The following is a 27,948-nucleotide window of genomic DNA, read 5'->3' as shown; positions in this document are numbered from 1 at the left end:
AAAAGTTGGACTCTCTCTCTCTCTATGTGTATGTCTTATTTTACATTAGGAGTTGGAACAAAAATTGACCCCACTTTGTGCCGAGCTGACAGAATGGTGGGGCAGGTACTCGGTGCAGTTGGAGCTTTACCTGAGATCTTCACAGAATTGGAAATCTCCTATTTCCTGCTTAGACGGCTGCTAGGTGTACGCACTGAAGGAGACAAGAAAGCAGCAAAGGTAAGTGCTTTCTGTAACTCCGGTTTCAGAAACAGTGACAGTGATGTTAAGACTAATTTTGAGGTTCATTCTTTTATAGTGAGCATGGGATTAAGAAAAAAGAAAAGGTGAATACATTTGACTTTCTGAAAATTGAGAACTTCTATGTGGCAATCAGTTTAAAGTGAAACGAAACGGAAAAATATCACGTGACAATGACATGATATTCCTATTATTTATATGATTTTTTAAAAATGTCTCAGTAAGATCAGGTTGGCAGAGATGGAAAATTGCTGACATCTGCTGGCGAGGATGTAGGAAGATAAGCAGCCATTTTGTGGAAAGTATTTTCTTAATTTGGAGGTTTCTTTATCCCCAATTTATTTCCCTAGGTGCAAAAGTTGTCTAAGAATGAAGTGCTCATGGTGAACATAGGATCCCTGTCAACAGGAGGAAGAGTTAGTGCAGTCAAGGCCGATTTGGGCAAAATCGTTTTGACTAATCCTGTGTGCACAGAAGTAGGAGAAAAAATTGCCCTTAGCCGAAGAGTTGAAAAACACTGGCGGTAAGTTTATTAGCCTTTGTCACTGTCTGATAAAGAAGACACAGTCAGTTTCCTTAAGTTCTTGGTGGTGTACACACACACACACACACACTTTTCCTTGGATGACTTTGAAATCTGTTTCTAGCCCTGATTTGTGATAGACACACCTCTGCAAAAACCAATGAATTTGGTTCAGTATTTCCCTTATTTTTGGCTTTATTAAACTTTTTATTTGGAAATAATTTCAAACTTAACAGGAAAATTACAAGAATTACACACAGACCTCCTGTATTCCCTTTTCCCAGATACACCACACAATTTATTTGTGTGTGTATATATACTTTTTTATATGTAATAAACTTTTTTTGAACCGTTTGAAGTGTAGGTTATATATATCATGCCCCTTGATCTTTTAATACCTCAGTGTATATTTCCTTAAAACAAGGATGTTCTCTTACATAACCACTTAAAGAAGTTTAACATGGTTAAAAATACTGAAATCTACAGTCTGTAGTCTAGTTTTATCCCTCATCCCATAATGTCCTCTATATCCCTCCAGTCTAGGGTCATGTTTTGAATTTAGTTTTCATGTCTCTTTGATCTCTAATCTGGAACTTTCTCAGCCTTTCTTTGTCTTGAGATTGACAGCTTTGAAGAATATAAGCTAGTTTCTTTATAGATTGTTCCTCAATTTGGGTTTACCTAATGTTTCCCAAGATTAGATTCAGGTTTTGTATTCTTGGCTGGAATATTTACATAGGTGGGGATGTCTCCTCAGGGAATCACAGCCAGAGGCACATGATGCCTGACTGCTCCTCCTCCTTGAGGTTAATTTTGATCATGCATTCAAGGTGTTGTCCAGTTTCCCCACTCTATAGTTACTCCTTTTAACCTTTGCAACTAATAAGCATTCTGTGGGGAGACTCTGAGACAGTGCAGATAGCTTGCTCCTCAATAAATCCCACCCCGCTGAATTTAGCATCCGTGGATGATTCTAGTCTAAATTGAGCTTGACTCTAGTGATTGTAAAATGGTGATCACCCTGCCCCCGACTCCACCACTCCTTATTTATCAGTGGACATTCTTTCTTCCCCATTATTTACTTATCTAGTTATTATATGGACTCATGGAGTCATATTTTATTCAATAGGTTATGATTCTTTACTGTTTTTATTATTTTGATGCCCAAATTGTCCAGGATTTGTCCAGTAGACACCCTTCAAGCTGGCTCCTGTGTGTCCTTCTGACATATCCCCATCAGTTCTTTTGAAGAGTTCCTTACTTTCTGGCACAAGATGTTCCAGAGTCATCTTGTACGTCCCTTGCTCCAGTTTAGAATTGGCCATTTCTCCGAGGAACCCTGGTTCCTTTTAGTGGGAAATGTTATTTAGAAATGAAGATCTGGGTGCTAGGTGTGCTCATCATTTAAGGTGTTGTTACCTCTGGGCCCTTTTAGTGGCTAGAGCTAGGAAACGAACAGTCTTTGGCTCCTGACTCTTTGCTCTTTCCCTGGTTAGTTACTGAATTTACCCTTTTCTATTTGGTGTGATGACTTCATAGCCCGTACTACCATCACTTCACACTTAAAAGGTATTGCAGAAGGTTCCTAGTTTGCCTCTTTGATACTTAAGAGCTGAGTCAACCATTTTGATCATGCCCTGCTCAATAATTTCTAGTAGTTTCTGACTACTTTCTGATATTTAGGACCTTTCTGGAAGCCTGCTTCAATGCATTTTACGTTTCCTCTTGCTTTGTCTCACATAAACCCTCTAATGATTCCGTGTCCTGATTGTCCCTATAATTATTCAAATCGCCCTTGGCTCTTTGGTTTTTTTCACTACCTAACCTCCCTTATTAAAACTTCTCTGATACTCTGCCCCATGATGGTCTGTTATCACTTAAATTGTTCAGAAGATCTGAATTATTATTCTCTACTTTAGACAGAGTTAAATTTTTTGTTGTCTTTTAAGTAAGTAATCCTGCTTCATGGTGATTTATGTCCACTTGATTTTACTCTTTTGTATAATTATGCTATTTGCCATTTATAGACATACTGATTTGCAGTGTATTTTAAAATAGGCTTAAGTAATACACTTTCAAAAACTCAACATGGAATATATTATTCTCACTTAGTTAGCATGGTACATTTCCTAGATTAGAACAGATTTTAAAACAGGGTTTGTTTATTTTGTCTTTCCACTAATAAGAGAGGACTTTGCTTAAAAATTAGCAAGTATGTTAAAATTGTTAAAAGAAATGAGAGCATCTGAAAGATCCTTACATTCTTTACAATTGTGGTTTTAATCCATGTTTAGGTAGGTTTTGTTGTAGAAGCTACAGTTGGGATAGCATTCCAGCCTGGTGTTCACTGATTAGAGCAGACATTGGAAGTATGAGCCGAGGTGCCTCTGCTGTTGAGAGTAAACTGCCTGTAGACTACTCCTTTCGTACTTAGTTTCCTTTACCAGCTGAGGTCATACTAAAGCCATTGTGATGTGTTTAGGTGCTAGAAATGGTTTAAAAAGAAGCACTTTGTCAAGGAGAAAAGGATAGAGAATGAGATTTTTTAAACAAATCAGACTGAGGTGGTTTTGTATCGCATGGTTCCTTAGGTGGATAGGAAGGCTATTTGGCAGTTCTGAAGGGGTAGGTATATTTTAACAGAGTGAAGATGAGCATATTTATAGTAGCAACATTGTTTTGCTTTCCTGTCATTCACTTTGGCTGGAGCCCATCTCTCTGGGCCTGAGAATCTAAGAAGATAGTGTGAGCTTGCTTTATGCAGGAGCAGGTTTTGGAAACAAATTCAGATACAGCAGATAGGTAAGTAAAACCAGTTATGTCAAATGATTGTGTGATAATAAAATAGACATAAAATTCATAGTTTCTTTTGTTTTCATTTTGCAGTTTAATTGGTTGGGGTCAAATAAGAAGAGGCGTGACAATCAAGCCAACAGTAGATGATGACTGAAGAATTCCAGTTAAATAATGCATTTGGATAAAGTCAGATTTTTCTCTTAACCACCTAGGGGTGTATTTTCAAAGCAATACTGGAGAATGAATTTCACAGCTCATTACCTTAGTAGTAGCTGTTATTCTCATTTTTTGGTGATGAAAATTTAACCTCTGGTACTAAAATAGAGTCTACAATAAAATTAAAAATTGGCATAATGTTGGATGGAGTCTACATTTTACCAGAAGTTAACCATTCCCAAGTAATGTCTAATTTATATATCAATGTAGGTTTGAAATGAAACTCTTCGCTACAGCCAGCCTTTGCTATAGCACACATACTACCAAACCTATTTGAAATAAAGTTTTTCTTATTTTCATGCTTCATCTTTCAGTAGCTCTAGGCTTGAAAGGATTGTTATACCAGTAAAAACTTGAAAACAAATTCTTTTTTTAAAACATTTTTTATTAGTTTCAGGTGCACAAACAATGTAAGTTAGACATTTACCATTTATGTCCCTCACATAGTGACAACCCTCCTCCCCCATCCACTACCCCTCTGACATCACATACAACCATGACATTTCCACTATCTCTATTCCTTTTTTTTTTAAATTTTGCAGGGCAGAGTAGTGATTTATTTCCTAGTTTTCTTTTTTTTAATTTATTGGGGTGACATTTGTTAGTAAAATTACATAGATTTCAGGTGTACAATTCTGTATTACATCATCTATAAATCCCATTGTGTGTTCACCACCCAGAATCAGTTCTCCTTCCATTACCATATATTTGATCCCCCTTACCCTCATATTCCACCCCCCACCCTCCTTTTACCCTTTGGTAACCACTGAACTATTGTCTGTGTCTATGAGTTTTTGTTTCTTACTGGATTTTGAGAGTATAATGCTAAGTGAAATAAGACAGAAAAAAGCAGAGAACCATATGATTTCACTGATATGTGGTATATAAACCAAAAACAAAAGAACAACACTGTCTCTATTCCTAATGCTGTACTCCGCTTCTTGTAAATATATATAATTATAGATGACATTTATTATTGTTCAGCTTCAGGTGTGCAGTGCAGTGATCGGGCAGAAAACAAATACTTGAAGACCAGCTTCCTTTTGCCTATCTTATGTTGCTTTATCTTTGCAATTTTGAGTGAAAAGAAATGAATAGGTTCAAATAAAATTACCCTTTAGAGCAGGAGTGTCCAAACTGCGGCCCGTGGGCCAACTGCGGCCCGCAATCCATTTTTAATTGGCCAGCAGCAAATTCCAAAAATATATTTAGTTTAAATAAACCAGGTGAGGCAATACGTACTTCACCTCGAGTGAGTGGCCCTGCTGTTTGTGTATTTTACCGCATATGGCCCTTGGTAAAAAACATTGAAAAAAGTTTGGACACCCCTGTTTTAGAGCATGAGTGCTTGTTCCCATTAACATACCTTTTTCTGCCCCTCTTTTCCTGTTCTGGAACACGGGAAACTAGAGCCAGAAGTTCTCACCCTCTCCCTGTGATGCCCTGCAGTTGTTTCTGCGTTGGTTTACACATGAAATCCAACAGCTTTCCCCTGTTGGAAAATATTGTTACACCAGATGATCCTAGATAAGTAACAGACCTGTCCAGGCTTTATGGTTTTTTTTCCTAAACTGCTTAATTGACAAGGATATGTAGATTCTAATATTAGTAATCTTTGAACCTTTAAAAAGGTAAAAGATATTAGAATGAGCCCTTTGATATTTTACTTATTCTCCATGTTCCTGCACTTTTCCTATGCTTTTTTATTTTTACTTATTTCATAAGATTCTGTGGGAGCAGTAGTTTTCAACTCACTGACATTAGAATTGCTGGAGAAGCTTTAAAAAAAGATAGTAGATGCCCCACAGAGATTATGATTTAATTGGCTTGGGGTGGAGCCCAGCCCTTGATATTTTTAAAAACTCCCCAGGGTTGAGAAACAAGTTTAGAGTTGAAAAGTAGGTATATCAGATAACAGAATCTTACTGAGCTTTGGTAGTCAGCTAACACTCTCTAGTTTGCTTTTCTTAAATTTGCATTTAATGTGGAACTTGATGCCATAGTCATAATAGTGTGCTCTTTTGGGGATTAAAGCTGCTGCCTTGTAGAAATTTAGAAGCTGTAGCTATGAGTTGTAAGTAAGTTTGTGAATTTTGAGGAAACATTAATGTTACATACTTGATTGACTTTGAAAGGTTGTGTTACAGCATGCGGAACACATTTAAATAAAGCTAGGTTCTAATCCAGACATTTTATATTTAACATGTCCCCATGTGTTTTATAAGCACCTTCTAGCAGAAATTCTGGAATAACGTAAGACCCAGAGTTTTGTAATAGTTGATTAATTTATTGCAATTAATCTCATGTCAAAACTGAAACCACAAGTCTCTTGTCTACTTCAAACATCCACATGAATTTCAACAAATTTGCAGAGCATTGCTTAGTGTAAATGGGAATACACAAATAAAACAATGGGCCTTATTTTTATAGAATTTAAAGTCAGTGCAGTGATTGTCAGAGATGTATCTGGTTCAGAATCTGCCTAGAATGTGATGTTGCTGATGAAAGTACAGTGCATGTGTAAATCCTATTGGCTCTCCTGTCAAGATATTTTTAGAATCGGGCCTATTTTAGAATAGTCCTTACAACCTCCACTCCTACCATCCTAGTCAAAGCCACCAGTGGCAATAACCCTGTAACTCCCTGCTTCCATACTTGAACCACTGCAGTCTGTTGTCATCATAGCCAGAGTTATCCTTTTTGTAAGGCAATGCTGTGTACAACTCTATGATAGCAAATTAAGTTAGTCTCACAGAAATGGGGAACATAAAGACAGTTTAGCTGTGACATCATCCAAATGATATCCAGGCTGACCTAGAAAGTTCACTCTCTCACTATGTAAACTCCAAAGATGATTTGTGTGTTTGGTTTTTGCAGAGGAAAAAACTTTTCTAATAAGTGCAAATAGCTGTACTCATAAAACTTCTGAAATCCCATTTCCAGAAAAAAACAATATGGTGAAGCTTCTAGTGAAATGGATGCTTTTCTGGAAATATATTAAATTAAAATTACCAAAAACTAAGCAGATACCCTTAAAATACTGATAGTTAAAAACTGAGGTTAAAAAATTACTCTGTTTTCACAAACTCACAATACACATTCTTCTAAATTTCAAGAAATAGGTGATTCCGTTACCTAAATTGTTCCAGAAAATTAGGAAATGTAAAGGGATGGAAAAAGAGACATACTAATTGTTCAAAAGCATATATTGCCCAAACCTGGAGAGAAGACTACCAAAAACAAAACCCACTAGAGACAATTCTCACAGTTATAAAATCCATACTAAAAGTAAATTAAGTCCAGTAATACATTAAAGGAATAATACATTCTTGTGTACACATGGATGTTTTATAGATTGAGAGAAAAAAGCATACCTTGAAGATGTATTTGATGCAATTCAAAATTTTAAAAACAGGTCATGTAGAGAAGGAAACTATTAGTAGTGTACTTAGAAAACTATCAGAATCGTTTTTAATGAAACATCAGAGCACAGTAATGTCCACAATGCCATAGGTGGGGTAAAAAGTTTCAGTTGGATAAAATGGGTGGTTGTGAGGTTAATGAAATAAAAAGGATGAAATTCAGAGGGTGCGAAACAGTTATCAATTGCATTACACCAGAATTCATATTGTTTGGTTTCTGTATTCTCATTAAGGTCTGCAATGAGTCAAGAATGTCAGCTTCCACTTCACTTCTACAACGTGGTTGTCTGGGGCTTAGCACGTGAGAGAGAAATACAGGGAATGGAAGCAACAGAACATTATTTACAAGGTATAAGATTGTCTACTGAAAAATAACCCAGAAACTAGAAAACTTGAACTGCTAGGAGAGTTCAGTGAAGTGACAAGAGTTCAAGATAAACATGCAAAATTACTAGTTAACTGATTTACTAATCAGTTTACAACACAAATACACAAATCATAAAATGAAATGTGTGTAAAGTATCCAGGTATAAATTGAACAAGACTATGCAAGGTAGATATAAATAAAACTAACATTTGCTGAAAGAAAAAAGGTGAATAATGAGAAACTAAGCAATATTCTTGGAATACTCAATATTACACATGTGACTGCCATTTTTTTCTATAGTCAGTGCAGTCTGAATAAAAATTTCAATAAGACTTTAAAGAACTTGTCCAGTTGATATTAAAGATTTGGAAAAGAAAATTCACAAGAGTAAACTTTTAAAAAAGAATTATGATGGGAGAGTTGACATGCTACGTTTTAGAACATATAAAGCTGCAATATAAGAAGTATGGTATTAATGCAGAAATAGATCAATAATTGGAAGAAACTATAACCAGATATAAAATTTTAATAATACATACTATCTGTAGTATTTCACATCAGTGAAGAAAATGACTATTTTTAGTCCAAATGGCTAGCCATTTGGGGATAAAAGATCTCTTATTTAAAATCTTAAGATTTCATTTCATTGAGACAAAATTATGAGCTAAAAATATATAGGGGATTATTTTAATAATTCAGATGAGGAAGGCAAAACAAACCCAAAAGCCATGAAGGAAAAGTTGGCACATCTAACACATAAAAGTTCAACACATCCAAAGATATTACAGATTTAAAAGATGATAGATTGTGAAAAAAATACATAAAACTTGCGTGACATGAAAAATTAATATAATATTCCTAGTACAAATCAGTACGAGAAAAGAAATAGAAGTGGGACAAAGTATATATTGCGTCACTTTAGGTGGCTAAAGACTGGCAGGAAGAGCACACCAAATGCCAGTGATTTGATTTGGGCAAAGACAGAAGTTAGTGGCCGTGAAGTCCTACAGCCAGGAGCAGGTGCGGCAGGCATCTCATCCCCGTGGAGTTTTCTTTGTCTCAGACTCTACAATAGGTAGAGTCTTACTGGATCAAGGAAATTGGTTTTGTGCTGGGCCATTGTACTTTTATACTTGGATTATATCACCATTCAGGAAGAATTTACACAAATACTCCTCTTAATGATTGAACTTAAGGGAATGTTTACAAACATTTGACATCAGAGTAATCATTCTGTATTCTGGAGGATAAGACACCATTATTGAACAATGTCTGACTTCAGCTTCTGGGCAACAGGGAAAATCTGTCTCACAAGTGTATATAGTGTATTTGTAGAAGAAATACAAACACCCAATACACATTTGTAAAGTGCTCAGCCTATCTAGTAATAAGGAAAGTGAAAACTAACAATGTGATTCATTTTCACTCATTAAAATTGGCAAAAATTAAAATGATTTATAGCAGTCAGTGTTGGTGAGGATATATTGGTGAGAAGTATAAACTGGTACATTCTTTTTTTTTTATTTTTCATTACAGTTGACATTCAATATTATATTAGTTTCAGGTGTACAGCATATTGGTTAAACATTTATATCTTAAGAAGTGATCCCCCAATAAGTCTAGTACCCCCCCCCCGACACCATGCATAGTTATTATCTCCTGTGCTGTACACCCCCATGACTACTTTGTAACTACCAATTTGTACTTCTTAATCCCTTCACCTTACTCACCCATCCATCAACCACCCTCCCATCTGGCAACCATTAGTTTGTTCTCTGTATCTCTGAGTCTGTCTGTTTTGTTTGTTCATTTATTTTGTTTTTCAGATTCCACATATAAGTGAGATCATATGGTATTTGTCTTTATCAGACTTACTTCACTTAACAATACTCTCTAGATCCATCCATGTTATTGCAAATAGTTAAACTGGTCATTCTTTTTTTTAAAGATTTTTTTGGGGAGGAGGAACAGGACTTTATTGGGGAACAGTGTGTACTTCCAGGACTTTTTTTTCCAAGTCAAGTTGTTGTCCCTTCAATCTTAGTCGTGGAGGGTACCATTCAGTTTCAAGTTTTTGTCCTTTCAGTGTTAGTTGTGGAGGGCGCAGCTCAGCTCCAGGTCCAGTTGCCGTTGCTAGTTGCAGGGGGCGCAGCCCACCATCCCTTGCGGGACTCGAGGAATTGAACTGGCAACCTTGTGGTTGAGAGTCCACTGGCCCATGTGGGAATCAAACCAGCAGCCTTCGGAGTTAGGAGCATGGAGCTCTACCTGCCTGAGCCACCGGGCCGGCCCGGTCACTGTTTCTTTATTTCAGCCATTGTGATAGGGGTCTAGTGATATCTCATTGTAGTTTTAATTTGCATCTCTAATAGCTAATGATATTCATGGGCTTTTTGCCATCTGTATATCCTCTTTGGTGAAATGTCTGTTCATGTCTTTTCCTCAATTTGTCATTGGATTATTTGCTTTTCTAGTTAAGTTTTGAGATACTAATCCTTTGTCAGATACATGGTTTGCAAATATTTTCTCCCAGTCTGTAGCTTGACTTTCCATCCTCTAAATAAGGTCTTTCACAGAGCAAAATTTTACATTTTGATGAAGTTCAACTTATCCATTTTTCCTTTTATGGTGCTTTTGGTGCTAAGTCCAAGAACACTTTGCCTGGCCCTAGGTTTTTGAAGGTTTTCTTTCTAAAAGTTTTATAGCTTCATGTTTTACATTTAAGTTCGTGATCCATTTTGGGTTAATTTTTGTATAAGATGATGAGGTTTAGGTTGAGGTTCATTTTTTTTGCCTTATGGATGTTCAATTGATACAGCACCATTTGATGAAAAGGCTTTCCTTCCTCCATTGAATTACTTTTTGCACCTTTGTTAAAAATCAGTTGGGCATATTTGTGTGGGTCTGTTTCTGAATTCTCTCTCTATTCTGTTCCTTGATCTGTCTGTACCTCTGCGAATATCACACAATCTGGATTACTGTAGCTGTACAATAAATCATGAAATTAAGTAGACTGACTTCTTCCACTTTCCTCTTTTTTTCAAAATTGATTTAGCTATTCTAGTTCCTTTTTCTTTCTATGTAAATTTTAGGACAAGCTGATCTGTCTCTATAAAAATACTGCTGATAATTTGATAGAATTTGCATTAAGCCAGTATAGAAATTTGACATCTTTTTTATGTTGTCTTCCAATTCATGAACACAGTGTCTCTCCATTTGTTTAGATCTTCTTGTATTTCTTTCATCAGTGTTTTATAGTTTTCAGCATTCAAATCCTATATGTTTCTTTTTAGATTTGTCCCTAAATATTTTATTTTTGACCAATTTTAAATGGTATTATATTTAAAATTTTTGTGCCCGTGTGTTCATTGTTAATATATAGAAATACAGTTGATTTTCTGTTTATCTTGTATCCTGTGACCTTCCTGAACTTACTTATTAGTTCTAGTTCTTTCATAGATTTTTTTACATAGACATTCATGTCATCTGCAAATAGGAACAGTCATTTCTTTTTCAATCAAGATAACCTTTATTATTATTATTATTATTATTATTATTATTATTTAGTAGTAGTAGTAGTATTTGCCTTGTTGCACTGGCTAGGACTTCCAGTTGACGAATAAGGTGATGAGAGCAGATATCCTTGCCTTGTTCCAGTTCTCAGAGGGAAAGCAGTCAGTCTTTCACAAATTAAGTATAACTAATGTTAGCTGTAATTTTTTCATAAATTTTTTTATCAAGTTGAAGTTACCTTCTATCACTAGTTTTCTGAGAATTTTTATCAGGAATGAGTGTTGAATTTTGTCATATGCCTTTTCTGAATCAATTAATATGATTGTGTGATTTTTCTTCTTTAGCCTGTTGATGGGATTTTTGAATATTAAACTAGATTTGCATCCAGGGAATAAACCTCACTTGGTCGTGGTATATGATTCTTTAAAAAAATATATTTTATTGTGATAAAATACACATAACTTAATTTTACCATTTTCACCCTTTGAAAGATGTACAATTAATTGTCACTATGTACATTCATGGTGTTGTGCAACCATCACCACTATCTACTTCCAGAACATTTTCATCACCCTAAAAGGAAACCTCATACTCATTAAGCAATCACTCCTCATTCCCATTCCCCCAAGTCCCTGGCAACCACTAATCTGCTTTTTGTTTCTATGGATTTGCCAACTCTGCATATTTCATATAAATGGAATTACGCAGTGTGTGGCCTTTTGTGTCTGGCTTCTTTCACTTAGCGTGATGTTCTCAAGGTTCATCCATGTCATAGCATGTGTCAGTACTTCATTCCTTTTATGACTGAATAATATGCCATATTTTGTTTATCCATTCATCTGTTGATGAACATTTGGGTTGTTTCCATCTTTTGGCTGTTGTGAATAGTGGTGCTATAAACATTCATGTACAAGTTTTTGTTTGAACACCTGTTTTCAATTCTTTTGGGTATATTACTGGGTCATATGGTAATTCAATGTTTTAGCTTTTTGAGGAACAGCCAAACTCTTTTCCAAAGTGGCTACACTATTTTACATTCCCACCAGGAATGTATGAGGGTTCCATTTTCTTAACATCCTCATCAATACTTTTTATTTGTTTATTTGTTTTTAATTTAATTAATTTATTTATTTTAAAAAAACTTTTTTTTATTGGGGAACAGTGTTTTTCTCCCGGGGCCATCAGCTCCAAGTTGCCATCCTTCAATCTCGTTGCGGAGGGCGCAGCTCACTGACCCATGTGGGAATCGAACCGGCAACCCTGTCGTTCAGAGCTCATGCTCCAACCAACTGAGCTATCCGGCCGCCCCCAATACTTTTTATTTTATGTTTTGTTGTTGTTAGGGCCATCATGGTCGGTGTGAGGTCGTATCTCATTGTGGTTTTGATTTGCATTTCCCTAGTGATTAATGATGTTGGCCATCTTTTTGTGTGCTTGTTAGTCATGTGTATATCTTCTTTGGAGAAATATCTATTCAAGTCCTTTGCTCATTTTTAAAGTAGGTTGTTTGTCTTTTTGTTGTTGAGTTTTAATGTATTCTGGATACTAGAGCCCACATAATGATTTTTATATGTTTCTGAATTTTATTTGCCAAATATTGTTAATGATTTTACATCTATACTCATGAGAAATATTGGCTGTAGTTTTCATTTTTTGTATTGTCTCTCTGGTTTTAGTCGGGGAAATACTAGCATCATAAAATGAATTGGGAAGTGTTCTCTCTTCTATTTCCCAGAAGAGATTGTATATAAGTGATGTTAATTCTTTAAAAGTTTGTTATAATTCTCCAGTGGAAGCCACTTGGACCTGGAGATCTCTCTTTTGAAGATCTTTAAGATTAAAAATTCAGTTCACTTAAGAGTTATAGGACTATCCAAATTATGTATTTAATATTGGGTGCATTGTGGTAGTTTGTGTTTTTCAAGGAATTGGTGTGTTTCATCTTAGTTGTCAAGTTTTCATGTTTAGATTTCTTTGTAGTAGTCTTTTATTATCCTTTCTATGTCTACAGGGTCTGTAGTGATATCCCCTGTTTCATTCCTGATATTGGTAGTTTCTGTTGTCTCTCTCCTTCCCTCTCCCCGCTTTGGTTGATTTCTACAACACTGAAATGGTTGTTTTTGTCAATTTTATCTAACTTTACAGTTACTTTTCTGGGAACTGATTTGCCTTCTACCTTTACTGAAAGTCTCACCTCTACTATAGTTTTTTTTTTAATAGTTTTTTTTCCAGGTTAAGGAAGTTTCCTTTTAATTCTAATTCTCTTAGGGGTTTTTATTTTGTTTTGTTTTAAATAATGAATAAATGTTCATTGTCTCTTCTGTATCCCGTGAGATGATTATATTTTTCCTTTAATCTATGAAATATTACATTACTAGATTTTTTGATGTTGAATTCTTCTTAGTGCATTCTTCAAAGAGTTCTACTTGTAGCACATTACTTTTTAAAAAATTTTATTAAATCTATTGGGGTGACATTGATTAGTAAAATTACATAGGTTTTGAGTGTACAATTCTATAATATACCATCTATAAATCACATTGTGTCTTCACCACCCAGAGTCAGTTCTCCTTCCATCACCATATATTTGATCCCTTTTCCCTCTTCTACCTCCTCACTCCCCCCTTACCCTCTGATAACCACTAAACTGTTGACTGTGTCTATGAGTTTTTGTTTGTTTATTTGTCTTCACATTACTCTTTTTAATGCACTGCTTAAATTTGGTTTGTTATTATTTTATTTAGAAGATTTGTGTGCATATTAATAAGTGAGATTGATCTAAAATGTCATTTTCTTTTATTGTTTTGTGTTTTATATCAAGTTTATATTAGCCCATAAAATGGGCTAAGTAACTTTTCCACTTCTATTTTCTGAACTATATTGTTTGATAAAGAGAGATTATCTTTTCTTTGAAGGTTTGGTGAAACTTTTTAGTAAAACTGTGTGGGCTTGGTATTTCATTATCATGAGAGACATTTGATTATCAGTTTCTAGTTTGGTAATTTATATTTTTCTGGAAACCTTTCCATGTCTTCTTAGTTTTCATATGTACTGAAATAAAGTTATTCATAGTATTCTCATACGTTATTAAAAATCTCTACTCTTATTGCTTGTTATATTTCCTTTTCTGTTCCTAAAGTTGTTTATTTTCTCGCGCTTCCTTTCTCTTTCTGATGATCTGACTTCCTGGAGTTTTTTCTTTTCCTTTTTTTCCCCCTTTCTTCGGCCTCCCTCCCCCACTCCGGTTCAAGCCGTTGTTTCTCAGTCTAGCTGTGTAGGACACAACTCTCTGGCCCATGCTGGTATCATGAGCCTTGCGCTCCCCACCGATTGTGGCAGTCGGTTGCTGGTCATCAGTCAGCCGCTCACAGCAGCTCACAGCAGCTCTCGCTGGCTGCCGGCCACTCACGCTGGCTACCCGCCACTCACGCCCACGCTGGCCGCCAGTCACTCATGGCAGTACACAGTAGCCCAGGGCAGCACTCAGCAGCCTGCCAACCTCCTGCTGCTCTAGGCAGCCCAGCTCGTGGGAGAGCTGTTGTTCACAATCTTACCTGTAGAGGGCGCAGCTCACTGGTCCATGTGGGAATCGAACCCACGACCTTGGTGTTAGGAGCATGGTGCTCCAACCACCTGAGCCGCGGGGTCAGCCCTAATCTTTTTATTCCCATAGATTTCTATATTCTGGACTTTCAAATGACTAGAATCATATAATATGTGGACTTTTGTGATTGACTTCTTTCACTTAGCTTAATGTTTTCAAGGTTCATCAATGTTGCATGTGTCAGTGCTTCATTCCTTTTTGTTGCTGAATAATATCCTATTGTATGAATAGACCACATTTTGTTTATCCATTTGTCCATTGACGGACATTTAGGTTCCCACCTTTGGGCTATTATGAATAATGCTGCTATAAACATTTGTACTCATATACAAGTTTTTCTGTGGACCTGTGTTTTCATTTGTCTTCAGTATATACCTAGGAGTGGAATCGCTGAGTCATATGGTAACTCTATATTTAGTCATTTGAAGAACTGCCAGACTGTGTTCCAAAGTGGCTGCACCATTTTGCATTCCCACTAGCAATATGTGAGGGTCCCTATTTCTCCCCATCTCACCAACACTTGTTATTATGGCTTTTTTTTCTCCTTTGGCCACGTTCTTTTTATTTTACATTGCTTACTCTAAAGCCAGTTTTCTTAAAACTAAAGTCCATGGTTTACATTGGGATTCACTCTTTATGTTACACATTCTATGGGTTTTGCTCATTGTATAATGACATATATCCATCATTACACTATCATACAGAATGGTTTTACTGCCCTAAAATTCCCTTGTGCTCCACCTCTCATACCTCCTTTCCTCCCTCCCCTTGAGTCCCTGGCAACCACTGATCTTTCTACTGTCTCCATAGTTTTGCCTTTTCCACAATGTCACATACTTGGAATAACACGGTACATAGCCTTTTCAGGTTGGCTTCTTTCACTCAGCAATATGCACTTGAGGTTCCTCCACGTCTTCCTGACTTGATAGCTCATTTCTTTTTTATCACTGAATAACATTCCATTGTATGAATATACCACTGTTTGTTTATCCATTCATCTGTTGAAGGATATCTTGATTGTTTCCACATTTTTGGCAATTATGAATAAGCTGCTATAAAGATTCATGTGCAGGGGCGGCAGGATGGCTCAGTTGGTTAGAGCACAAGTACTCAACAACAAGGTTGCTGGTTCAATTCCCGCGTGGGGTGGTGGGCTGTGTCCCCTGCAACTAAAGATTGAGGACGGCGACTGAACTTGGAGCTGAGCTGTGCCCTCCAACTTGGAGCTGATGGGCCCTGGACTAACACACTGTCCCACAATATTCCCCAATAAAATTTATTTATAAAAAAAGATTCATGTGCAGGTCCTTACGTGGACATAAATTTTCAATTGGGTAAATATGAAGGAGCGCTATTGCTGGATCATATGACAAGAGTATGTTTAGTTTTGTATGAAATTGCCAAACTGTCTTCCAAAGTGGCTGTACATTTTGCATTCTCACCTGCACTGAATGAGAACTCCTGTTGCTTATTATGACTTTTTTATTATAGCCATCCTGGTGGGTATGAAGTGGTATCTCATTATTGTTTTGATTCGCATTCCCTGATGGCTAATGATGTTGAACATCTTTTCATGTGCTTATTGGCCATTTGTATATCTTCCTTGGAGAAATGTCTATTCAGATCCTTTGCTCATTTTAAAAATTGGGTCGCCTTTTTATTATTGTGTTGTAAGAGTTTTTTATATATTCCAGATGCAAAGCTCTTATCAGATTTATGATTTGCAAATTTGTTCTCCCATTCTATGGATTTTCTGTGCATTGTCTTGATAGTGTCCTTTGAAGCATGAACGTTTTTTATTTTGACGAAGTCTAGTTTATCTATGTTTTCTTTTGTTGCTTGTGCTTCTGGTATCATATCTAAGAATCCTTTGCCAAATCATGATTTACTCTTAAACCCATGAGTTAGTAGCATTTTAGTGTTCTAAACATTTTTTCTGCTTTATTGAGGTATAACTGACTAAGCATTTTAAAAAATATATCTTGTTATTGTTCTTTTCTATCAGAGAGTGAGATCTGTTTAATATTGTTTTTTGTTGTTGAGACTTTGTCACTTATATCTGGTCATTATAAAGTAAATGATTCATATATAACTGAGAAGAATGAACAAATTTTCCTTGTTGGTGAGTGTATCTTGTGAGTTTGCTGATCTTGAATCTCTATGTCGTTCTCCAAATTTGGGAAATTTTCAGTTATTATTTCTTCAAATATTTTTTCTGTACTAATCTCTTTCTGCTCTCCTGAGATTCCAGTGGCATAAATGGTAGACCTTTTGATATTTTTTCCACAGGCCTGAAGTTCTGTTAAATTTCTTCAATCTTTCTTTCCATTTTTAGGATTGGATAATTTCTATTAATCTATCTTCAAGCTCACTGATTCTTTACTCTGTCATCTGTGATGGTTAATTTTATGCGTCAATTTGGCAAGGTTATGGTACCCAGTGTTTGGTCCAACACTAGTCTGGATATTGCTGTGAAGGTATTTTTTAGATATGATTAACATTTAAATCAATAGACTTTGAGTAAAGCAGAGTATCCTCTGTAATGGGGTGGGCCTTATCCAGTCAGTTGGAGGACTTAAGAGAAAAAACTGACCTACGCTGAGGAAGAAAGATTTTTGCCTCCATACTGCCTTTGGACTCAACACTGCAATTTTTCCCTGGCTCTCTAGCCTGCTGGCCTGCCCTGGAGAGTTTGGACTTGCCAGCCTCCACAACTGTGTGTGTATGTATGTGTATGTGTATATGTATGTGCGTATCCATATATATGTGGATACGCACATACACATACACAAACACACATATATATACATATACATATATGCATATATAATATATTATTTTATTTTATTTTTTTCTCTTTATCATTGATGTTTTGTAGTTTCACCCCAATGTGTCAAAAAAAAAAATGTACCCACAAACTTCCAAAATGCTCCCTAGAGGGCAGTATTGTCCCCATTGAGCCCATAGCACTTTTGAGACAATTGTCTCTTTTGAGTGAGGTTGTTTTTGGCCAGAGACGGAGTGGGTTGTGAGATCTGGGCTGCAGATCTCCAGTTTCTCATCGTCTCCAAGGTTAGACTACTCCCCTTTTTACGGACAAAATAACACGGATTCCAAAATTTTAAACCAAGGATTGTACCCATAGTCCAGACAATCCTCATTTTCTCTATATTAAATAAACATAGGGGTGACCGGTTAGTTCAGTTGGTTAGAGCATCAACGTTACCGGTTCGATCCCTGCATAGGCCACTGTGAGCTGTGCCCTCAAAATATATGTGTGTGTGTGTGTGTGTGTGTGTGTGTGTGTAATATCTTATATATGAGTGATATCATGTTATACATAAAATGAGGATTTTATATATATTATATATAACACATCTACTTCTATTGAGCTCATCTAGTGAATTTTTTTTTTTTAAGGAGGTCACAGCTCACAGTGGCCCATGAGGGAGATACAACCGGCAACTTTGGTGCTACCAGCACCATACTCTCACCAGCTGAGCTAACTGGCCACCCCCTAGTGAGTGTTTCATATATTGTATTTTTATCTTCTAACATTTCCATTAGCTTATTTTTTATAGTTTCTTTTTACTCTTCTGAGAACTATCTTTTCATTTATTTAAAGTGTGTATTTACCTCACAGAGCATAATTATAACAGCTTTAAAGTCTGTGTTAATTTCAGCATCTGAATCATCTTGGACTTGGCATCGCTTGAATGTCTTTTGCTTTGGGAATTAGTCACATTTTCTTGATTCTTTGTATGTCAAGTAATTTTGGATTGTATACTGGATATTTTGAATCTTATGTTGTAAGAATCTGGGTTCTGTTAGAGTCCCCTGGTGGATGGGATTTTTTTTTAAAGCAGACAATCAACCTGGTTATGTTCAGACTACAAGTTCTAGATCACCTTCTGTGTTCAGTGGTCCCAATGTCAGTTCAAAGCCTTTGCTCTGATACTTTGGGCTTATCCCACATATGCTCTACTCAGGGGCACGTTTGCGTGGTGTTATACATCACAATTCAGGTCTTAAAGTCTTTGCTATGTTGCTTTGGGTCTGTCCCATGTATGTTCAGCTCCTAGGTGAGCCTGGCGTTTTGCTGTTTCGTACACAGAATTGACCCCTTCTTCAACTTTCTCCTCTTTGTGATTGTTTCCACACTTCCATCTTTCAGGGGCACGTTTTCTCATTCCTCTGGTCAGAAGTATGGGGTTCCTTGGAGTTTTTCTTCTTGTACTGCTTATAGCAGCTCTGCTGGAGACTTCTCCTCTGATCAATGTTGGGAGAGAAAGTACCTTAAAAAAATATGGGTAACTCATCCCTGTGCGAGTCACTTCTTCTAGTTTTTACTTCCCTTCTCAATCTACCTGCTTCTACTTACTTTTCAAAGTTCTGAGGTAGTTGCTTTTGTGTTTTTCCCCCTAGAGATTTTAGTTGTTCTAAGTAGGAGAAATAGACTATAGTGGACTTACTCCATCTTGGCTGGCACCAGAAATCAGAGCACCCACAGTATTTTTAGTGAGAGTCTGTGAGTGGTAAACTTCTTTTTCGTATGTCTATAAATGTCTCTATTTTGCCTTTACTCTACAATGGTAATTTACTTAGGTATAAAATCCTACATTGCTAATAACTTCCCCTTTCACTATGATTCTATTGTCTTCTGGCATCAGTTGTTGGCTGATGCAAAGTCTGCTGATGATCTAATTTTCATTTCTTAGTGGTAATGCCTTTTTTCTCTTGTGGCTTTTAAGAGTCCCTGTATCATTAATGCTTTGCAGTTTCACTCCAATGTGCCAAAAATACATATAAACATATATATCCACAAACTTCCAAAACACTCCCTAGAGGGCAGTATTGTCCCTGTTGAGCCCATAGCACTCCTAAACAATTACTGTCTGTTTTGACTGAGGTTGCTGTTTGGCCCGAGATTGGGTGGGTTGTAAGATCTGGGCTGTAGATCTCCGGTTTCTCATGATCTCAAAGGTTAGATTAATCCCCTTTTATAAACAAAATGACATGGATTTCAAAATTTTAAAGTAGGGGTTGTACCCACAGTCGACATAATCCTCATTTCTGGGTTTATAACAATAATACCTATTTATTCCATTGATTCATGGAAATCTGCAGCTTTCACTAAGGTTTTGGCTAACTTCCTTCAGTTCTTCATTGTTTTGTATTTCTTTATTACTTTAAAAATATTTACATATATTTCAGAGTAACTTAAAGCCACCTAAGGCCATTCATTGGATCCTTTGCCCTTCCTTCTTTCCTTCCTTCCTTCCTTCCTTCTTTCTTTCCTTCCTTCCTTCCTTCCTTCCTTCCTTCCTTCCTTCCTTCCTTCCTTCCTTCCTTCCTCCCTCCAATTATCCATTCAGTTATTTAACATTAATTAATATGCCAGGTTCTATACTACACCTGGGGAGAGAGAGGTAAATAAAACCCAGACCCTTTTCTCAAGGTTCCCTCAACCTCTTCAGTGCATTATTAATCCAGAGAAAACAGTTTCATGACATAGAACAGAGTTTTAAGGTACATGAGAAGCTGTGCCAGAAAAGTCTTTGCCTTAATTTAATCTCTTTCTTAGTTGGTATGGGATTTTTGCTCAGGAGAACTTAACCATTGTTCTTCAGGCTTCTGTAAAGCCAATTCTGCTACTTTCTATAAAATACATTACAGTCATATTTATTGACCGATGTGTAGGGTTGTTGTGAGGTATTTTACAATATTTACTGTCAATTCTTATTCAACAGAGAAATTGTTACTGGAAATAGTACTTTCGGGAAATGTCATTTTGTCAGGTTGAATTATTTGTTCTATAACATCTTGTGTTAAACCTGAAAGTAATAGACAAGTATTCAAAATGAATCTGAGTGTTTTTTTCTTTTATCAGTATTAATAACATCATTTCAAGCTGACATTTGAAAACATTTAATTGTTGAGCAGAAATCATACAAGTATAAGTGTACTTGTATAATTTTCAAAATTAAATATTTGTTACTGAATTTTTTTAAGTGGTTGATTTAGATTAGGGACATCTTTGTTCATCATACGTGGTTGTCCAGAGCTTGGCCTTTGAATTTCTAGTTTGTATGTTTACTAAAAATACAAAGAATCAAACTTTGTATTTAACTGTTTTAAAAAACATTTAAAAAGCATAGGCGAGCCTTGTTTGGGGAAATACACATTGTTAGAAGCACTTAGGTTGTATGATAATTTTGTCTAAATCAAATTAAGTTAATTGAATGCTATTTCAAAACTTATTAGAGAAACTTATAATTGAAAAAATTCATTTGAAACCATGAAGAACTATATTAACAGAAAATATTACAATTTGCAATAATAATTTAAAGGAACCCTGGGGCTGAAATTATTATGAAGTGATTTCACAGACTTAGTTTACTTAAATGAGCAAGGCTGTAAGAGAAAAAATATGAATAAATAAATGTTCCCCTTCAAAGAGAGGAATATGGAAAAATAGAAAGGAGAGGAGATCCCTCATTTTCAGTTTTTTATTCACAATTTAGTGTGTAGTCCTCCCAGGGATAGGACCAGTAGTTCCATTATTTGCAAAAATATTCGGATAAAATCCAAGAAATTAAGGAAAACATTGTAATATTAAGATTGAATTGAAAATATTCATATAAACCCATGATTAAATAGTGCATTAGTTATCTATTGCTACGTAACAATAGTACCACAAACTTAGAGGCCTAGCACAAGACATATTTATTATCTCTCTTTTTCTGTAGGTCAAGAGTCTGGCCATGGCTTAGCTAGGTGCTCTGCTTCAGAGGAAAACAAGGCTTCTATCAGGGCATCCGCCGGGACTGTCGTCGCATCTGTTTTCCAGCTCACATGGTTGTTGGCAGCTTTTCGTTCCTTGCAGGCTGCTGGACGGAGGGCCTCAGTTTCTTGCTGGCTGTCAGCCAGAGGCTCCCCTCAGTTCCTTGCCAAGTGGCCTTCTCCATAGGCAGCTCACAGCATGGCAGCTGGCTTCCTTAAAGCCAGCAAGGGAGAGAGTCTCCTTGGAAGACTGGCATTAATGAGACATGTTATGATCATATACGCGTATATGTAATCATGTGCATCCTGTCACCTTTGCCATGTACTACTGACTAGAAGCAGGTCACGGTTCCTCCCATTCTCAGGAGGAGAGGAGCACACAGCGGCATGAACACCAGAAGGCAGGGATTTCGGGAGCCACCCTAGAGTCTCTCTGCCACAATGTGCATTTTTTTCTAGCTCTGTCCATTGAAATGGCTTAAAAGCAGTGTCACCATTCATTGTATTGTTCAAATAATGAGCACCCCCTAGTACTCAGGTTGTGGCTTCTGAAAACCATTCCCCATTAAAGGGAAGCTGAGCCTTTTGGAGAAACAGTTTATTCCTGGGCTGAGGCAGGGAAAGTACAAGGAGAGCCAGGGATATTTTCTTGTGCTAGAAATCAGTGAAGTTCTCAAAGATCAATGGGGTCATGTTCCACTGGCTGGAGTCATGACATTTAGAGCATTATAAAGACAAATGATGGCAATGAATTGAAACAGATGGAATATGAAAATCCATGATTTAATAAAGATATTCAAAATAGAGAAAGTCTGAAAATGTTTATTTGTCACCATTCAAGGCAGCTATTAAATCAACTACTTACTATGTAATTTGGTAATTAATAGTAAAGATTTAAGCATTGTTTTCCTTGCCTTTCCAGTAGAATCTGTATTTTAGGTAACCGAATACCCCCAGTAGATGAGGGAAGCTCTACCTCACAGATGAAACCCAACTAGTAAATGCAGAAGAGATGATAGATTTTGAAACACATCACAAACTTTAATGAAATTACCATGATCATTATCACCGTCATCGTGATTATCAACTAGTGTTAAAATGGGTGAATGGCATTGGATATTTTTTAAATGCGAAAGTAACAATGGTCACTTCCTAGTTTCAGGGCAAAAATATAACTGTACAATGGAGGGATTAGGCAGTCATCACCTTAATCCAGTAATCAATCTTAACATCAGTAATGGATTAACCATGTAGGTGTGTCTTCTAATGTGATTCAACATGAATACCCATCACCTAGGGAGTGTTGTAGCCAAAAACGTTTAATAAAAATGTTACAGGGTATAACAAATAGGAGAACAAAGTAAACAGCACCAAGAAGTAGCAACTAAACAAACCCAGAAGGTGGCACATTCCTCAAAACAACTGTAGGACTATCTCTTCAATAGTCAACATCATAATGGAAGGGACCTAATAGTCAAATGTTGGCCTTCAAGCAGAACTTGATTGGGACCAAACGACTGTTAAGTGCATTTTTGTGTCATTTGGGAAATTTTTCATGTAGTCTAGGTATTCGATGAAATGGACAGATGGAGTTTGTTGACTTTAAAAAGGAGGTTATTAAAATAACATGCACACTGTGATCCATTTTTGCAAAAGGTACACAGACACATATAATATCATAGGGAAAGATCGGGAAGTATGGGTACTAAGGTGTTAACAATGGTGGATCTCTGCGGCAGGAGAGGGGGCAGTGGTGGTGTGGGTGTTCATGAGTTTTTCCTATTGTTGCTGTAACAAATGACCACAAATGTAGTGAGTTAAAATAACACAAATTTATTCCCTTACAGTTTTGGAGGTCAGAAGTATAAAGTGAGTTTTATGGGACTAAAATCAAGGTGTCTGCAGGGCGGGTTCCCTTTGGAGGCTCTAGGGGAGAATCCATTCCTTGCCACTTCCAGCCTCTAGGGGCTGCTACCATTCCTTAGCTCTGGCCGCATCCTTCCAGAATCTGCTTCTAACACATCACCTCCTCTGCCTTCTGACCCTCCTGCTTTCCTTTTATGGAGACCCTTGCGATTATATTGGACCCACGGGGATAGTCCATGATCATCTCCCCATCTCAAGATCCTTAATTGAGTCACATCTGCAGAATCCCTTTTGACATGTGAAAGGTTCCAGGGATTAGGTCATGGACATCTTTGAGGGGGGCCATTCCCCTGTCTACCACAGTATATGATGTCTTTACTCTTTATTTTTGTGTCTATATTTTGTAACTTTATATAATGTGTACGCATTACTTAAAAATATATGTCAAAGGTAGAAAAATGTTATAGTTTAATATCAAGTGACACGAAATATGGTTATTTTAAAACTTTTATCTGGCTCCATGTGAAGCTTGAGCTTCATTTCACATCCAATTATTTTCTTAATTTTTATTCATACTAAATAAGAAAATTCAAATTCACAATTACACATTGCCAGAAATGGCAGCGTTTGGTAGCTGGGTCAGAGACTTTAGGATGTTGGATTGAACAAGGACCCATAAATTGAGAAGTCATTTCTTGCGTTCACTGTTGCCCCCAAATACTAAGTGGATGAAGTATCCAACTCAAATTCTGCAAGGGTGAATATTTCACCTAAGGAGAGGGGGTCTCACCGAGGGCGGCGTCACCCAAGAGTTTGCTTTGAAAACATGTGGGGCTCTTTCGGTTGTTGACAGGAATCCCCTGGCAGGAGTAGGAAACCCCTGGAGGCAGTTCATGGACAGGAGTCAAGAATGTCCTATGTTCTTCAATGTATGTGACATTCTTACAAGGATAAATTTTCCTATGTCTTACATAATTTTCAAATGTCCCCCTAGACATTCATGTATATGAAAAACCTATTTGTAATTGTCTGAGCCTAAACCTAACTTCATTTTGTACAGAAACTCAAAGTACTGTTTTCTTTTTCTAAAATTGATGTTTTAAAATATGGAATGCTTTCACAAATTTGCATGTCATTGTAGCACAGGGGCCATGTTTATGTTCTCTGTATAATTCCAATTTTAGTATATTGCTACCAAAGCAAGCATAACTCAAAGTATTTTTTTGCAGTTTCAATATCCTGGAATTTTCCAGGAACGGAACTACTGTGTAAATTGAAAGGAGTGTGAGTTGTTTTGTTTGGAACTTTACCAAGAATGGTTTAATGGTTTAGAAAATCACACCAATGACATCAATGCCATTTATGGGCTGTGCTGGATATCTTCCATTTGCCCTTCCAGATTCACTCCACCCTCTCTACCTGCTCTGTGCTCTGGGAAGGAACTTGCCCTCCAGCTTCTGGGTGGGTTCACTCAATGGAAAGCATGGGCAGGAGATGTAGAAGGTGAAAAGAGAGTGGTGTGTACCACATGAAATGACCATCAGGAACTAATAGGTGTTATCTAATCCATGGAAATAGAAAATTGGATGTGACAACAGTATTCCATTAGAAAATGATAATGTTATATACCTACATATACAATTGAGTCCAAACTGGTCAGAAGGCACAAGTAAACTATGTAAAGAGGTGTTTTAAACCCTCATGGGACTTGCTCCTCCGATGTGTTTCTCCCTTAACCCACATTCATGGTTTCCCAGAGAATTCTCTATGACTGGTTAACAGAGAAAAATGTAGACCTGGTTTATGCAGTTTGCTGGCACCAGCTAAAAGTGGATGGCTGTGTTCTAGCCCCTCAAAGACAGTGGTGAAGGAAAATACTCCTCAGGGCAAAGCTTTGAGCAGCACATCTTATTGTCTACTTCATGTGGAAGGAGAGATGGCCTGTTTTCTCTCTGGGCATAATATTGTTGGGAGATGCAATTTGTCACAGCTCAGAGTGTCCCTGTTGTTCTTGTTTTGTATGCTAAGAAGGCAGGGCCCTGTTCCTCTACCTGGGCCGTCTCTCAGGTTGTGTTTGCCGGGAGCTGCCTTGAGAGGTGAGCAGCTGTCTCCTTCTGGGACAGACAGCAGGCTTGCTATAAATGATGTGAATTCCCAAAGACCAGTATTCCTCGGCTGCGATGCAAACTTGCATTGAGTACATAGTGTGGCACCTGGGCTCTTCTGCATGTCCCCGGTGGGACTTGGGGACGTGGGGGACCCATGCAAATATGCTGATGATGCTTATACTGCCTATTGCGTTGCTAACATACAGGAAATGAAAACAGGTAATTTGTTAGCTTGTAAGAGAAAATCCCATACCCTGACAAATATTTGTTACACGTGTTGCAGTTGGTTTGACAAGCCTTTTGTATATGTGACTTGTACCTGATTTTGTATTGAGGGGTGCAACTCGGAATTATTCCTCTGTAGTTTTGATTCCTTAGGGAAAATTTTTGCCACTTTTATGTTTGAACGACTGTTCAGGCAAAACTCCGCTGGCAGAGGCGTCACTGCGCATCTGTTGGAAAAAACAGATAAGTTTTAATAACTTCATGAAACTGTTTAACAAGTTTCATAGCAAACAGTACTAAGGACTAGGGGTGAACGGATTGCCAATATAATCAAAAATTCAAGTAGTCATTGTCCGTTTTTTCTATTTACACTGTAGATGGATAACATTAAATGCTCATATTCCAATTGTTTATAATTCTATTTTGCCCCTTTCCTTTCCATAGTAGTTTTTAAATTAGTTTCAGGTGTACAAAACAATGTACTAGTTAGACATTTCACCCCTCACAAAGTGATAACCCCTTCCCCCAATCTATTGCCCCTCTGACATCGTATATATCTATTACAATTCCATTGACTCTATTCCCTATGCTGTACTCCATATCCTGTGATTATATATAGATTAAATTATAGTTGACATACAATATTATTCAGCTTCAGCTTCAGGTGTACAGCGCAGTGGTCGGGCATCTGCACTGTCCGTGACGTGGTCTCCCTAATAAGACATGTGCCCATCTGACACCCTACAAAATCTTTACAATATTATTGATTATATTCCCCAAACTGTCTTTCATATCTTTGTGGCAATATTGTAGTTACCAATTTATGCTGTCTCATCCCTTCCCCTTCTCCATCATCCCCACTCCCTCCCATCTAGCAACCATCAGTTTTTCCTCTGTATCTCTGAGACTATTTCTGTTTACTTTGATCATTTATTCTTTTGTTTAGATTCCATATATAAGTGAGATCATATGGTATTTGTCTTTCTCCGGCTGACTTATTTCACTTAGCATAATGTTCTCCAGGTCCATCCATATCGTTGCAAATAGTAAGATTTCACTCTTCTCTACGGCCTGGTAATACTCCATTGTATAAATGCACCACAGTTTCTTAGTCCAGTCGTCTATCGATGGGCATTTCGGTTGTTTCCCTGTCTTGGCTATTGTGAATAGCGCTGCAATAAACATAGGGGTGCATATATTTTTTTCAAATTAGCATCTTGGATTTCTCTGGATAGATACCTAAGAGTGGAATTGCTGGGTCATAAGGTAGTTCCATTTTCAGATTTTTGAGATCCCTCCATACTGTTTTCCATAGTGGCTGCACCAATCTGCAATCCCACCAACAGTGTACCAGGGTTCCCTTTTCTCCACATTCTCGCCAGCACTTGTTGTTTGCTGATTTATTGATGACAGCCATTCTAACTGGGGTGAGGTGATATCTCATTGTGGTTTTTGTTTGCATTTCTCTAATGATTTGTGAGGTTGAGCATTTTTTCATATGTCTGTTGGCCATCTGTATGTCCTCTTTAGAGAAATGTCTCTTCATGTCCTCTGCCCATTTTTTAATTGGGTTGCTTGTTTTTTTGGTGTTAGGCTGAATGAGTGTTTTATAAATGTTGGATATTAATCCCTTATCAGATGTATCATTGACAAATATCTTCTCCCATTCAGTAGGCTGCCTTTTTGTTTTATTGATGGTTTCCTTTGCTGTGAAAAATCTTTTATGTTTTTTTTTTTTTAATTGGGGAAGGGGAACAGGACTTTATTGGGGAACAGTGTGTACTTCCAGGACTTTTTTTTTTTTCCAAGTCAAGTTGTTGTCCTTTCAATCTTAGTTGTGGAGGGTGCCGTTCAGCTTCAAGTTGTTGTCCTTTCAGTCTTAGTTGTGGAGGGCGCAGCTCAGCTCCAGGTCCAGTTGCCGTTGCTAGTTGCAGGGGGCGCAGCCCACCATCCCTTGCGGGACTTGAGGAATTGAACTGGCAACCTTGTGGTTGAGAGCCCCCTGGCCCATGTAGGAATCCAACCGGCAGCCTTCGGAGTTAGGAGCCCGGAGCTCTAACCGCCTGAGCCACCGGGCGGGCCAAAAATCTTTTACGTTTGATGTTTTTTCTTTTACTTTCGTTGCCCGAGGGGATATATCACTAAAAATATCACTCAGGGTAATGTCTGCAAGTTTACTCCCTATATATTCTTCCAGGAGTTTTATGGTTTCGGGTCTCACATTTAAGTCTTTAATCCATTTTGAATTTGTTCTCGTATTCCATAGTAGTTTTAATCTTCTTAGA

The 27,948-nt window shown here is 37.2% G+C and overlaps 1 protein-coding gene across 8 annotated transcripts in view; it reads left to right on the top strand.

Moving 5' to 3' along the window:
* EIF2S3 (eukaryotic translation initiation factor 2 subunit gamma) overlaps positions 1-27,948 on the top strand; it is a 43,818-nt gene that overhangs the window by 10,564 nt on the left and 5,306 nt on the right. For 2 of the 8 annotated variants that reach the window (XM_081043798.1, XM_081043801.1), the window contains 3 exons: positions 50-219; positions 591-763; positions 3,650-4,079. In XM_081043798.1, coding sequence (XP_080899924.1) covers positions 50-219; positions 591-763; positions 3,650-3,713 — 407 coding nt within the window. In that variant the 3' untranslated portion in view covers positions 3,714-4,079. Of the gene's footprint in view, positions 1-49; positions 220-590; positions 764-3,649; positions 4,080-7,430; positions 7,547-18,101; positions 18,202-21,430; positions 22,263-27,948 lie in introns of those variants that run through there. The other 6 variants (XM_081043796.1, XM_081043797.1, XM_081043794.1 and 3 more) reach the window with 6 other exon arrangements.

Source organism: Rhinolophus hipposideros (genome assembly GCF_964194185.1).
Source record: "Rhinolophus hipposideros genome assembly, chromosome: X".
NCBI classification, from domain to species: Eukaryota; Metazoa; Chordata; class Mammalia; order Chiroptera; family Rhinolophidae; genus Rhinolophus; species Rhinolophus hipposideros.
The sequence above is the reverse complement of the archived record's forward strand: the minus strand, read 5'-3'. Positions and strand labels throughout refer to the sequence as shown.